Source organism: Alligator mississippiensis, chromosome 9, assembly GCF_030867095.1.
Source record: "Alligator mississippiensis isolate rAllMis1 chromosome 9, rAllMis1, whole genome shotgun sequence".
NCBI lineage: Eukaryota > Metazoa > Chordata > Crocodylia > Alligatoridae > Alligator > Alligator mississippiensis.
In genome coordinates this window covers 17,164,963-17,177,904 of record NC_081832.1, presented here as the reverse complement: position 1 = coordinate 17,177,904, position 12,942 = coordinate 17,164,963, and the positions used below count along the sequence as shown (strand labels likewise).

Genomic DNA, 12,942 nt, shown 5'->3' with positions numbered 1-12,942 from the left:
ATAAGGAATGTACTAGTTTATTTATGTGAATGTTCACAAGTATTCAGTATTTGGCCAGCTCTATATGCTTTGGGCTCTGTATGCTCTATATGCCATACATTGCGTTTGCAGCACCCCACTTAATAGCCTTGCCTGGGACCTTCACATGGTAGTGGTCTGCTGTGGCTGAGATGTCAACTACATGGCCATTAGTATCGATCTACATTGCAGTGATGCCTGGGAACCCCAGAGTTGGAGCAGGACCTTGCCATGCTAGGTACTACACAAACACAGACCTTGCCTGGAAGAGCTGACATCCTAAGAGGTGAGGGATGGATCCCTCTGAAGGGTTAGCACAAAAAAACAATGGGACAACGGAGGTAAGTAGAGTCTGTGCCCACCTGGCCAACTGTCCTCACTGTCTTTGTACCAAAGATAAGTTTTCTGGAGTGATGTGGAAGGGGTTTGTGAGCGTTTACAGGAAGTTTCTCAGGATCATAGGAATACTGGGCTGGAAGGAACCTCACAAGGTCATATACTCCAACTCCCTGCTCAAGGCAAAAGCACGCCTAACCAACTCATCCCAGCCAAGTGCCTGCCCAGCCTGCTCTTGACAACTTCCAGGGATGGTGATTTCCTGACATCTCGAGGCAGCCTGCTCCAACTTCCTTGCAGTCAGGCCTTCTGATGCGCCTACTGGATCATGGGCGTGGGCTTGTAGAGGAAGAAGGCTAAGGCTGCCTTAGCAGGCCACTGGGGACCATCAACTGAGTCTGGGGGACAACAGAAGAGGAAAGGGATAGGAGAAAGGTCACAGGTTAATAACGAGTGCACTCAGTGGGGGCACGGAGCAGAGCGCAGCCCTCCAGTGGGTCCGACTTCCTCCCAGCGGGCCACAACTAGAGCGACAAACCCCCTGGGTGAGGGGCTCCACTAAGGGGGGCATCCACAACTGCTCGGGACAAATAAACACAAAACGAGGACTGGAGTGAAGGGCAAAGATTCAGACGAGTGCAGCGGGGGCCCTCCAACCCCTCCAAGGAGCCGGGGGACCCGGCCCAGCGAGACCCGCGTGGAGCAGGGACAGGAAAATAGCCCCACAGTACCCGGGCCCGGCCGCAGCCTCCCCCTGGCCGGGGGCATCCCGCTGGGGCGCGGCCGGGCTAGAGCAGAGGTGCGGGAGTGGCCGCCTGGAGCCGCTCCGCCCCGGGCCTGGTTCGCCCGCCGCGGCTCCTCTCGGCCCGCGGGGGCAGGGGCAGGAGCGGGGGCGGGCGGTCCTGGTCCTGGTCCTGGTCCGCCCCGTCCGCGGCACCGGGCAGGCGGCTCCTGCCTGCAGCCCCGGCTCCGAGCGCCCCGCCCCGCCCCGCCCGGGAAAGGTGCGGGCTGGAGCGCGCGGGAGCGCCGGCACCGTCGGGTCGGGACTGGACGGCACGGCACGGCACGGCACCGCTTGGCGGGATGCGCCGCCCCGGGCTGCTGCCGCTGAGGGGCGCGGCCATGGGCCGGGGGGCGGGCGCGGCGATGCTGCTCCTGGCGCTGGGTAAGGAACCGGCCTCCCCGACGGCGGGACCCCAGGGGCGCAGGGACCGGGCCGGATCGGGATCCCCGCGCTCCCCTCGCGGCCCTGCTGGGCCGCAGCGCCCGGCGCCCCCGGAGGGCGCGACCCGCGTGGGGAGCCGGGCCCGGGGGCGGTAACGCGAACCCCCGGTTGGTTTCCAGGGTACCTGGCCCGGCCACTGGCTTCGGAAAGGACGTGTGAAAACATCTACCGAGGCTTCTCGGACTGCATCTTAAAGCTGGGGGAACGCATGGCTGCCTACAGCGACCGGGACGGGGACCGGGACGAGGGGCAGGGGCTGCACACTGTCTGTGGGTGAGTAGGCTTTCTCCTTCCTCTAGACACTGGTGTTCTCGCTGCCAGGCTCACCCGCTCCTGTAGGCGCACGGGCGCGGACCCGGGCACGCACGGATACCCACCGTCACGCAGTCCCACACAGGGAGAGAGGCAGGGGGGCCACGAGGACTTCCTGGATGCTCCCCACACTCACAGTCCAAAGCTAAGACTGTTACCCAGGCAGAAATAGTTTGTGTGTTATTATTTGACACCTTTTTGTAGCAGTTCATGGCTCCTGCTGATTTTGGTAATCTCCCCTCTGGGCGCAGTGCTCTAACTGCCTCTTCTATAAGCCACTTGGTTGTGACTGCATCTCAAAAAAAGATACTTTAGAATCTACCCCCAGGATCCTGCTTCAGGGATGGCTGATTGAGTTGCCTAAGCTTTACCTGGTCACCTGAGAAGTTGCATAGTTTCATAGATTTCATAGACGTTAGGGCTGGAAGGGACTGTGAAGATCATCAAGTCCAGCCCCCTGTCCCAGGGGCAGGAAGTCAGCTGGGGTCAAAGGATCCCAGCAAGATAAGCATCCAAACGTTTCTTAAAGGATGGGAGTGATACCCCTAGTTTGTGGGAGGGGGTGATAGATACCAGAACTGTCTACAGACAGCAGGAGATGGGCTTTCTTATGCACAGCGATAATGGCATTAAAGTACGCCAGAGCATGCTAAAGAGCAATCAACCCAAAGCCAGAGGAGCCAGGCTGCAAACAGCCTTTAATCAGGTGTCAGCAGCTGAAAGGCAGGATGAGCTCAAGACTCCCTGCTTGTAGGGTCAGGGCCTAATTCATCCTAGGTGTAAGCCCATTGATTTGAGGCACAGATTGGCTCCTCAGTAAGCAGATGAGCTCCATAACACCAGTTCAGTGACCAAGGGCAATGCCCAATCAAGACTGAAAGGAAAACAATAAAGGAGATAAAAAATTAAAGCTGCCGGAGTTGAGCACAACACACATTCAGGGAAAGGTCTGATTAAAAAGCAAAGGGGAGGGAGGCAAGGAGAAAATTAAAAGTTTAGAGATAAATGGAGGTGTCTGACAGTTCTGCTTGGCCCCAGCAGTGAAAAGGCCAAGGGAGGAATAAGGAAATGCAGAAACCAATTGAGGGAAAGGTGTATGGTCCTGGAGGAGGAAGAGTGTCTAGACTAATCAGGAGTTGATGCAGGATGAGGGGACCAGAATGAAGCCATTTTTCTTTCGTGTTGGGGTTTGTGAAGGAAAGAAGGGATATGGAGAGGGCTCCTGAAAACTGAAGTGAACATCCAGCTGAGGACTGGCCTGTACGTGGGGCTGGCAAACAGCTGAGAGGGAAGGAAGAGACCAGGGATGGACGCTGCAGCCTGGTGACTGGAAATAGGAACCTGATGGAATGCCACAGCCAGAGGATTTGGCTGTAGTTAGCGTGGAGTTGGTCTCTATGTACAGGAAACTCAGATCATGGGGCAAAGGTTAGAGTATTACTTGGAAATGGGCAAGGGCATGGATATGGGCACCTCCCACTCCTTCCTTTCACTTCTCTCCATGGATCTCTGTATCAATGAGACATTGAGCTTCCAGCCTCAGAGTCCACTCTGGCTGCACAGGCAGAGAAGACTCATTATTCCCACTTACAGGAGGGGAACTGAGGCACAGGGAAAAAACATGCCCTAGTTGAGCCAGGTCAACATCCAGTTCTAGCAACAGGGGCTACAGACCTAGCTGTAAAAGGAGGAGGGCAATCCAGGTGCCAGTGTTTTGGGTCTGCATCTCCCTCATTAAGGGCTGTGTCAGAATAGGGGTCCCTGTGCAGCTGATGCCTATGAGTTTGCAAGAGTAGGGTTATAACCAGAGGTCCAGATTGAAATAGGTGCCAGGGGGTGTCTGATGGAGCACACAGCTTTTTCTTCTACTAAAGCAGAGGGATTCACCACCCCCTTATGTGGTCAGTAATCTTCCTTATAGGCTCCCCTTCCTCTTTGGCTGGTCCCAGGTGCTCTGGCTTTCGTATGGATCTTCCCCAACATCCCGGAATACATGTGACTTGCCTGTGCTGTAAATTCAAATATTTTCAATGAACATAAAGCACTTCTCTCTTGTGGCTGGACTTGGTCTGCATTAGAAAAGCTGCAACAGTGTGACTACATTGGTGCAAATCTCCACTTCAACTCAAATGGGTTTTAACTGGTATGAGATGCAGCTAGACCAGTTCAAGCAAGCACTGAGCTAGTTCAAGTGTGTTTACTTGCATAGGTTTATATGAGAGTAACCAGAGTGACCTTAGTTGAACCAGTAGAATGTTTTTTAACGTAGATTAGCTCCAAGGAGGAGAGGCATGAGGCTTAAGACAGCAGAACTGGTTGAGCACTGGGCTTTCTATTGGGTGGAAAATTCCAGTATTTCAAATTTGTGTTCATTCTGAGCTGGTATATCCTGGGAGAAGACGTCCAGCCAGGGACCCAGCCCCTAGATGAGAACAGAGGTATGAAGCATCTGAATTGCAACTCCCAGTGGGCACTGTTGAGCTCAAGCAGAAACCGATTAATAATGAACTGACCCAAAACAAACCACTTCAGTTTGTTTGACAAACTAGAATGTTTCCATGTGGGTGCCCCTGATGTGAAACAGTATTTAGCTTTGATTTTCCTCCCAACATGGGTGCAGTTTGACCTCGACTGGGCAAAAAAATCTGATTTGTTTGGAAACAACTGCTGACAAATCATTTTGGCAGAAAAATCCTCAACCTGTTGAACACATTCAGGATTTTCCTTAGGATTAGAAGGGGCTGGTATGAAAAGACCCTGAATGGAGATGTTGCAGAGGCCTGGTTTGAAAGGGGAAAGGCACCATTGCAAATAGTAGACTAGGCCCAGGTTTCTTTACAGGGAATTTTAATGGAGACAGTGTTGCATGTTGCGAATCATGGCTCTTTGCCTTCCTAGGCAGCATGCAGAACTGTCCCACATGACAAGAAAACATATATGTGAGTGTGTGCACGTGTGCATATGTGTATCCCCCTCTGTCCCTCCTCCCCACATGCATGCACACCCACCCGCCCACCCCAGAATGTTTTAATAGGCAGGTTTCATTTGCTAAAGCAGGGGTATCAAGTTCATCTGGATCGGGTCCATGGACCCCCCCCCCCCCCCCCGGAAGTGTGCCAAATCTGGGGTCATGGTGCCTGCTCTGGCCAGTCTGGTATATAAGCCACACACAGTGCTCACTCCAGCTGGTCCATGGCAAGTGTCATGAGGGTCTCGGGCTGGCCAGCGTAGGCACTGGATCTGGCATGCAGGGGATGCACAGATCACTTTCCTGCTGTGTGCCAGATCTAGCACCTGCTGTGGCCAGTCCACGACTGTGCCACAGGTGGTGTGCTGCAGGGCTGCACTGCACATGGCTCACGTCCCAGACTGGCAGGGGCAGATGTTGGGTCTGGCATATAAGGGAGGTCCTGGACTGACCCTGTGCGAGTGCCAGCAGGGACCAGCAATGGGAGCTGAATGATGTGGCTTTTTGGGTCATATCCAGTCCATGGGCTGTATTTTTGATGCTCTTATGCTAAAGAAAGAACTTTTGTATGTTCATTTGTTTGAACAAGGGCTACACAAAACTTGCTTTTCTAGGAAGCTAGAGGGCACTACAGGAGCTGAAAATAAAATAAATGCTGGGAATGAAAAAAATGTAGGTTCTGCCAACAGGGATATGTAGCTTTGGAGACTTGACCATGGTAGCAGGGATTCTTGTGTAAGTTCCTGTGGAGGGATTACCAAGGCTAGCTGGGCTCTCACAAGATAAAGGGGATATAACCCTATTTTCTGCTATGATCTTTGACAGGGATCATCCACATTGGTGCCACCTATGCTCTGCCCCATGCAGGATAGGTTTTTCAAGCCATATTCTGTGCTGCAGGAGTGAGATGCACAGGTCAGTGAGGGATATGGAGATCAGAATAATTGATGTCTCAGAAGGCAGCCTAGTATGAAATCGGCAGCATTTGTTTTTCACTTCTGCCTTGTGCAGTATTTCCCCAGAGTCCAACATTGACAAGTCATTTGATCATTGCCTGTCTGGCTGAACAGATGGAGAATGTGAAGAGTGGAGCATTGTGGGAATTGCGATCACCCAGCTGAAAGTAGAACCACCACTACAAGCTGACATTCCCCCCTCCTTATCCTTTGCTTGAAGACATGAACCATTTTTAACCCCTCCTTGACCGAGTTGCTTTCTAACATGAGGCTACTGCAGCTCCCTAATTAATACAAGAGGTTACCTTGACCAGCACCAGCTCTTCTCATTATCTCAGGACATTTATTCTGCCACAGTGGCTCCAGCTAATGAACTCTTTGCAGCTGGTGCGTTGACGTAAATTCTGCTAGAAAAAAAGTAAGTCCGAATGTCTGTACTTCAGAAAAAAATAGCTCTCTCCAATAAATGGTCCTCTCCAGCACAGGGCCTTGGGATAAAAGAGAGACACTATCTTCCCATATTTGGGGTTGGGTCCTCAGCTGAATGTTCTGCTCAGCCTGCTGGCTGTACACATGACACTTAGCCATGTGCATCAAGTATTTCTGTGAAGGAAGCTTCCAGCAAGGCCAGTGAGATGACAGGGGACATGTCTACGTGTGCACTTTAATGTACAGGAGCCTATTCTACTGCTCATTAATGCAGTGTGTAAAAAAACATGCTAATGTGCAGTAGAATAGGTATTGCGCATAAAGCATCACCTAAAAAGCATGCACTTTTGCTTAGCGGAGCCAAATGCACATTTATTTATTACTTCATATTGAAGGGCACTTTTACATGTGCTCTGGAGGAAGAGGGGTGGCAGTTTAATTAGAGTGGCTCTGAGAGCTGCTCTAATTAAAGCACCTCAGCGTCCTGTGTAGCAGTGTCCCTGCACTTCAAAGTGGCGGCAGGGGTGCTTGAACTAAAGCATTAGGAAAAGCACATTAATGCATATGTAGACGTGCCCAGGGAGTAACAACTGACCATCAGTGTATTAGCTGAAGAGACTCAGGGTATAACCGCTCTACATTCAGTGCTATATAAACACTGAGAGGTATAAAACACTGTGATTTGGGGTGAAATCCTCTGCTTGAAAGAAAACCAATTGTATGGACTGAAATGGGAAATGGGCCAGGTTTCGCATTGTTTGTTATGTAACTACTTAACTAAAGTTCATTCAGCCAAGAGCTGCTCTATTTAGAAAAATGCAGTGAGGAATTATAGTACCATGTGGCTGCCATACTGTAACCTCAGTAGAAGAATTCTCCAAGGAGCTTGGAGAAAAAACAGGACCTCAAAACCACATGGGCAAATCCAAGCAGGAATGCTAAACCCTGGATTATTGATCACAGTGTGTGGAATTCTTTTTCATTCTTAATTAAATTGGGTCCCAAGCAGCTATCTGACCAGCATCTCTGCCAGGAGACAAGCATCCATAACATACCCTCTCTGGGAATGGATTTTTGTATGTGCAGGCCCATACAATAGAGAACTTACATGGGCAGGTTTACATATGCATGCACATTAATGTGCATGTGCATACCACGCTTGTACGCGCTTTCCATTTTAGAGCAAGTTACTGAATCCTCTGACTTCGAGTCTCACATTCTAGCACCTTTCAGTATTTACTGAGTAAGTGTGTTAGGCACTAAAGAACTGCATGGCTCCATCCTGAACCAATATAAATTGGCACAACTCCACTGATATTGATGGAATCATGCCAGTTTATGAGATCCTGAGGGGACGGGACATAGTGTATGCTCCTAGAGCAACATGGTCCACCTAAAATTCATAGTCCTGCTGCTTGGGTGCTCTGTTTCTGTGATTAGGACAGGAGTGGGGAGGGTCAGGGCAAATATGGCTCTAAACCACCTTTGAGTTGTTCCTGTTCCTGGACACTTAGGAGCCTGCCTGGCTGTCCAAGAATTGAAGCAGCTAAGAAGTCTTGGGAAGCGGAGAAGAGTCTTAATACCCTGGCAGTGTCTTACCAGTCCACCCTCCCCTTCCTCTTGCCAGCCTCCTTGTAGCAGGCCTGAATCCTTACTCTGGCCAAGAAGGCCATCTGCACAGAGAGGCTTTCTTCGGGACCATTTCCCACCCCCACTTAGGCTGCCAGAGAGGCATTTAGGGACCCGAGCATACCACTGAGCTAAGAGCAGCACCTGGTCACAGGTTGAGCTGTGACTTAACCCTCTTACACACACCATGATGTGACAAGCTCGCGTGCCTTTACAGCCTCTCTTGGCAGGGATCTCTGTGTCAGTTCCCCATTTCTCACATGGCAAAATATGCCAAGGTTGGCACCTGTAAGCGTTTTCTTCCAGGGCTCTGTGACTAGTGGGTTCATACAGAAGCAGCTGGTCTTGAAAGCAAAAAGCAGGGTAAATTTGTATCTTGTAGACTTACTAAATCAGAGATGAATTTTGTGTGGTTTGTATTTTGATACTATGAAAAGGGCATGTGCAGCACAGAGAGGTAGTTAACTATATTAATCTGAAGTCAGGCAGAAGGCAAAATATTTCTTTTAGAGGTACAAAACATTCAGAGTTGCCCCTAAGGCAATTGAGTCTTACCTGTTGTTTTTGCTTTAATAGCACTGAGCGAGTTTCATTCAGTCCAGAGACTCCTACTCCCAGGCAGGGAGTGGCAGATGCCTATGTAACCTTCTTAGTGTGTAAAAACTTGTTGCCAGCTTGCTGCTGCCCACTTAACCCCCTTTGGCTCCTAGGCCAGGCTCTTTAAGATTCAAATTCCCTTTTGAGGCTAGTTTTGGGCCTGGGAAGAATAAACCTTGCTTGCTGCACTGGAGCCAGTCTGGGTCTATCACCAGTTGTTTGCTTCTGCATTGTTCCCTGGAGGACCCTGCTACCCAGCACTATCTCTGGCTGTATCTTATCGTCCTCATTACTTCCTTTCCTGTTTGTTTCATACCCAGCAGCCTCATTTGATTTAACTTTTTGCGGCTCTATGGGATAATATCAGGCAGAGAAATCAAAGTGCATACAATCATAAAAAAAACCCCAGGTAATCGCCACCTATGTAGTAGGATTGCAGTGTCACTGTAGTCTAATAGTTTTCAGAAGTCAATATCTGTCTCCCTGCTCTGCACTTATATTATGTCCCTCCCTCAGCTCGGACAAAGCACACCGGCACAGGGAGCCGGCATTGTGCCTGCTACGTTCTAGGTGCTCAGATTTCCTTGGACCCAACAGGGACAATTGTTTATGGGAAAGCATTGGATTTCATTGACATTCGCAACATGTAGAGATGTCTCCGTAGTGCTCAGGAATTGAGAGCTAAGTTCAGAGAGATCTACAAGGGCTTTTTAATGACAGGAATGGGGCAATTAGAAAACTGTTTTAAAAGTACCATCAGGGCAGCCTCCCTTCCAGGTTTCCCAGTGCAGCTGCCTGGGGCGTTAGGGCTTGCAGTGATCTTTGTGCAAAGAGAGCCTCTGGGAAGCCCAAGCAATGGCCAGGGGGTTGAGTGGGTTTGGGGGTTCTTCCATGAAGAGCACAAAGCAGGTTCAGGTCCCTGCATTCTCTATATTTGGGGCCATTGTACAATAGTGAACACATAGTACAGTGCTTACCAAATATTTGTAATAAATATAAATGTTGGGCCAGGCTGAACTGGCAGTCTCTCCTGTGGGGAGGAGGGTTCTGTTCAGGGCCTCTGTGCTTTGGGGTATTTTAAATAAATTAACCATCTCTGATTTCTCCTTGGCTGCAGGTACTGGGAGGAATTTCACACGTGTGCTATGACAGCCCTCTGGGATTGCCAGAAGGAGGCAGCCTCTATCTGGGAGATGTTGAAAAAAGAGTCTAGAAAAATCAAATTCCAAGGCAGCTTATTTGATCTCTGCAGCCCCAGTGGCTCCAGGAGCTTCAGCTTGACAAACATTTCCAATTTGTCTGTCTTAAGCATCTCTCTGATGGTCATTTGGCTTAATTTATAAACGGAGTGGCTCTGTAAGTACCAGCACTGAGAGGGATCATCACTGTGTGTTGTAAGTGTCTCACAGATCATAAGTGTAATACTTCCAAACCTTAGAGAAATATTGTGTACGGTACCTGGTGGCCACTTGGTTTTCTTATCCCATGTGTGAGCCTCAGAAGATCTTGGCTGCATCCCCTCAGTTTTACTATCTCTGTGTAACTTAAGTGAATCAAAAACACTTTGCTCTGACTAGTTTTCATCCACCCGAAGGTGCACGTGCGTCTTAGCTGATAAGATGAGAACTCTGGGCCTGCAGACTGGAGGCCAAAAGATTGGGGGAGAAGTGGATTAACCCTGGATTCTTCTACAGTAGTCTTTCCGTGCATTTTCTGGAAGTAAATCTATCTGTTCTGCCAGACCATGCCTTTGATGATGATGGGTGGGAGAAAGCAAATCTGAGGTGCAAAGGAAATATCTGACCCTGATACAGGTAGGAAGGACTCCTGGTCATTTTCAGTGGTGGACTCTGCTGTTCTGGGGCTGGTGAAAGCTGCTCTGTGGAATAATCACAGGTAGGGGTCTGTTTCTGTGGGGTGGGCTGGCTTAGTGCAAAGTGAGATTTCTAATATTCCTTTCGCTTTAAACATTTCCTGAAAGATTCCTGAGCAACATCGAGGCAACAGCCTGTAATTCAAGAATATTAAACAGCTTCTTCTTGTGTTGTGTACCTGTCAAGTTGACGTCATTTGTCCTGGTCTTCTGACTGATAGCACAGTCACTCTACATCTCTTCCCGTAGCCCAGAGTTGTTCATCCCACAGCTTCAGTGCTGCCATAAAATATAATGGTAAAATGTCCTGGGAGACTTGCAAGTGACTTCAGAGAATCATAGAAAAGTAGAGTTGAAAGGGACGCTAGGAAGCCACCTAGTCCAGTCCCCAACTTCAGGATATATTGAAAACTTCAGTGGTATTTGTTAGTGACCTAACTGGTAGGGCTGTGCAAAATATCGCCACCAGTTTTGTTTTGATGCTGTTTCAACCTGTTTCGAGGTTGAGACAGCAACATTGAAATGAAACAGATATGGTCAAAACAGCCTCAAAACAAAACGAGGTAAGTCGAAACATTTCGCCGTTTTATTGCCGTTTCAATGTTTTGCCCATACGCTATAATGGAGAAGATTGAAACAGCCTATAACTTTGTCATTTCTGGCCAGATTTGGATAAAACTTGCAGAAATGGTAGCTGCTTCTAGGGGCATAACACATGCCAAGACTCAAGAAGATAGGTGCAGAGGGTTCAGAGAAACTGCACCCCAAAGTCTTGAGAGCCAAACTTGTGTCATGTGCATGTATTAAGCCACAGTGGGGTCAAAACTACAGGCCTGCTAGCCCCTGCTGAGGCCACAAAGCCTACCTTGTTTCAAGGAGATAGGTGCATGGCATTTGGAGAAACTGCACCCCAAAATCCTGAAAACAAAACTCATGCCACGTGTATATGTTAAGCCACAGCAGGGTCAAAAACTGCAGGCATGCTAGCCCCTGCTGAGGCCACAAAGCCTGCCAAGTTTCAAGGAGATATGTGCAGGGGTTTGGGAGGAACTGCACCTCAAGCTGCGGACAAGCAAAACTCGTGACATGGGTGACACTGTGTGTGTGTGTTAAGGTGCAGCAGGGTGAAAGCTGCAGGCCTGCTAGCCCCTGCTGAGGCCATGAAACCTGTCAGCTGTCAAGGAGATTGGTGCAGCGGGGTTCTGGGGCCCTGCACCCCTAGCTACTGACAAACAAAACTTGTGACATGGGTGCTTGTGGGACTGGCTGTCTCTGTCTTGGGGCAGTTGATTGTCTGTATTGATTATTTCCTCTCCGTGGTCTGTGGTTTTGTAGGTGTTAATCCATGCTCATTAACTCATTATGTAGTAGCTAGGTACTATGTATTGAGCTGGTCCCTGATTGAATCATGATTAACTGGTAACTGGTAACACAGTAGCTTAGCAACCAGGCCTGCAGTAGTGTCATCCCTGTTCCCACCCCCCATCCCCATGCCTCAAGACAGACTCAGTTGCACAAGCACCCATGTCACAAGTTTTGCTTGTCTGCAGCTTGAGGTGCAGTTCCCCTCAAACCCCTGCACCAATCTCCTTGAAACTTGGCAGGCTTTGTGGCCTCAGCAGGGGCTAGCAAGCCTGAAGTTTTGACCCCACTGTGTCTTAACACATACACGTGACACAAGTTTTGCTTTCAGAATTGTGGAATGCAGTTTCCCTGAACCCCTGCACCTATCTCCTTGAAACTTGGTAAACTTTGTTGCCTCAGCAGGGGCTACCATCCCTGCAGTTTTGACCCCACTGTGGTTTAATACATACATGTGTCATGAGTTTTGCTCTCAAGATTTTGGGGTATAGTTTCTCTGAACCTCCTGCACCTATCTTTGTGAAATATAGCACGTATCATGCCCTCAGAAGTGACTACCATTTCTGCAAGTTTCATCCAAATCTGGCCAGAAATGACAAAGTTATAGGCTGTTTCAACCTTCTCCATTATAGCCTATGGGTGAAATGTCAAAACAGGGTCAAAACGGCAAAAGGTTTCAACAGAACAAAATGGAACAGCTGTTTTGAATCAAAACAAAAGTCAATATGAAACATTGTTCTGTTGAAACATCGATCGAAATGGAACACTTCCATTTTTTACAGCCAACTGGCCCTTTTTAGTTGAAGGATGCTAATGACAGTCTCCTGGAGGGGATGGAGGTCCTGGAGGTCCTGTTTTGTCAAGTACGGACATGGGAGGGGATGTCTGCAGCCTTCCTTCTCCTCACCCATCATGGTGTTTCAAGGGGAGCATAGGAGCTGCTAGACTGGATCAGATCTAAGGTTCATTTAACCCAGTGTCCTGCCTTTGACTGGCCAGTCCCAACTGCTATAGATAGAGGAGTAAGAAACCTTGCCTAGATACATCTGGGATAGTTTGCTGCCATCAAGGTCTTACCCTGATTCCTAACAGCTGGAGACTGACTGGTTCAGGGTCTGAAGAAGGGGGTTCCATATCCCTTCCAAAATACTTAATAGAATAGTTCTGGCCAATCCCTTGTGGCAGTAACAAGACTGCCAAGAAAATTCCTGAGATCAAGTTCATGATTTTGACTGTT

At 49.1% G+C, this 12,942-nt stretch overlaps 1 protein-coding gene across 1 annotated transcript; it reads left to right on the top strand.

The window, feature by feature from the left end:
- Positions 1–1,339: 1,339 nt before the first annotated feature.
- LOC109282428 (neuritin-like) lies at positions 1,340–10,947 on the top strand. Its single transcript, XM_019484425.2, has 3 exons — positions 1,340–1,519; positions 1,699–1,852; positions 9,588–10,947. Exons 1-3 carry the CDS (start codon positions 1,438–1,440, stop codon positions 9,811–9,813), a joined length of 462 nt encoding a protein of 153 aa, XP_019339970.2. The 5' UTR covers positions 1,340–1,437; the 3' UTR covers positions 9,814–10,947.
- Positions 10,948–12,942: the final 1,995 nt, after the last annotated feature.

Bases quoted from the DNA above. Each gene is read 5' to 3' on its own strand.
- LOC109282428 (XM_019484425.2), top strand. From the start codon at position 1,438: ATGCGCCGCCCCGGGCTGCTGCCGCTGAGGGGCGCGGCCATGGGCCGG. The intron at 1,520-1,698 runs GTAAGGAACCGG...GTTGGTTTCCAG, and splicing joins GATGCTGCTCCTGGCGCTGG to GGTACCTGGCCCGGCCACTG. The intron at 1,853-9,587 runs GTGAGTAGGCTT...CCTTGGCTGCAG, and splicing joins GGGCTGCACACTGTCTGTGG to GTACTGGGAGGAATTTCACA.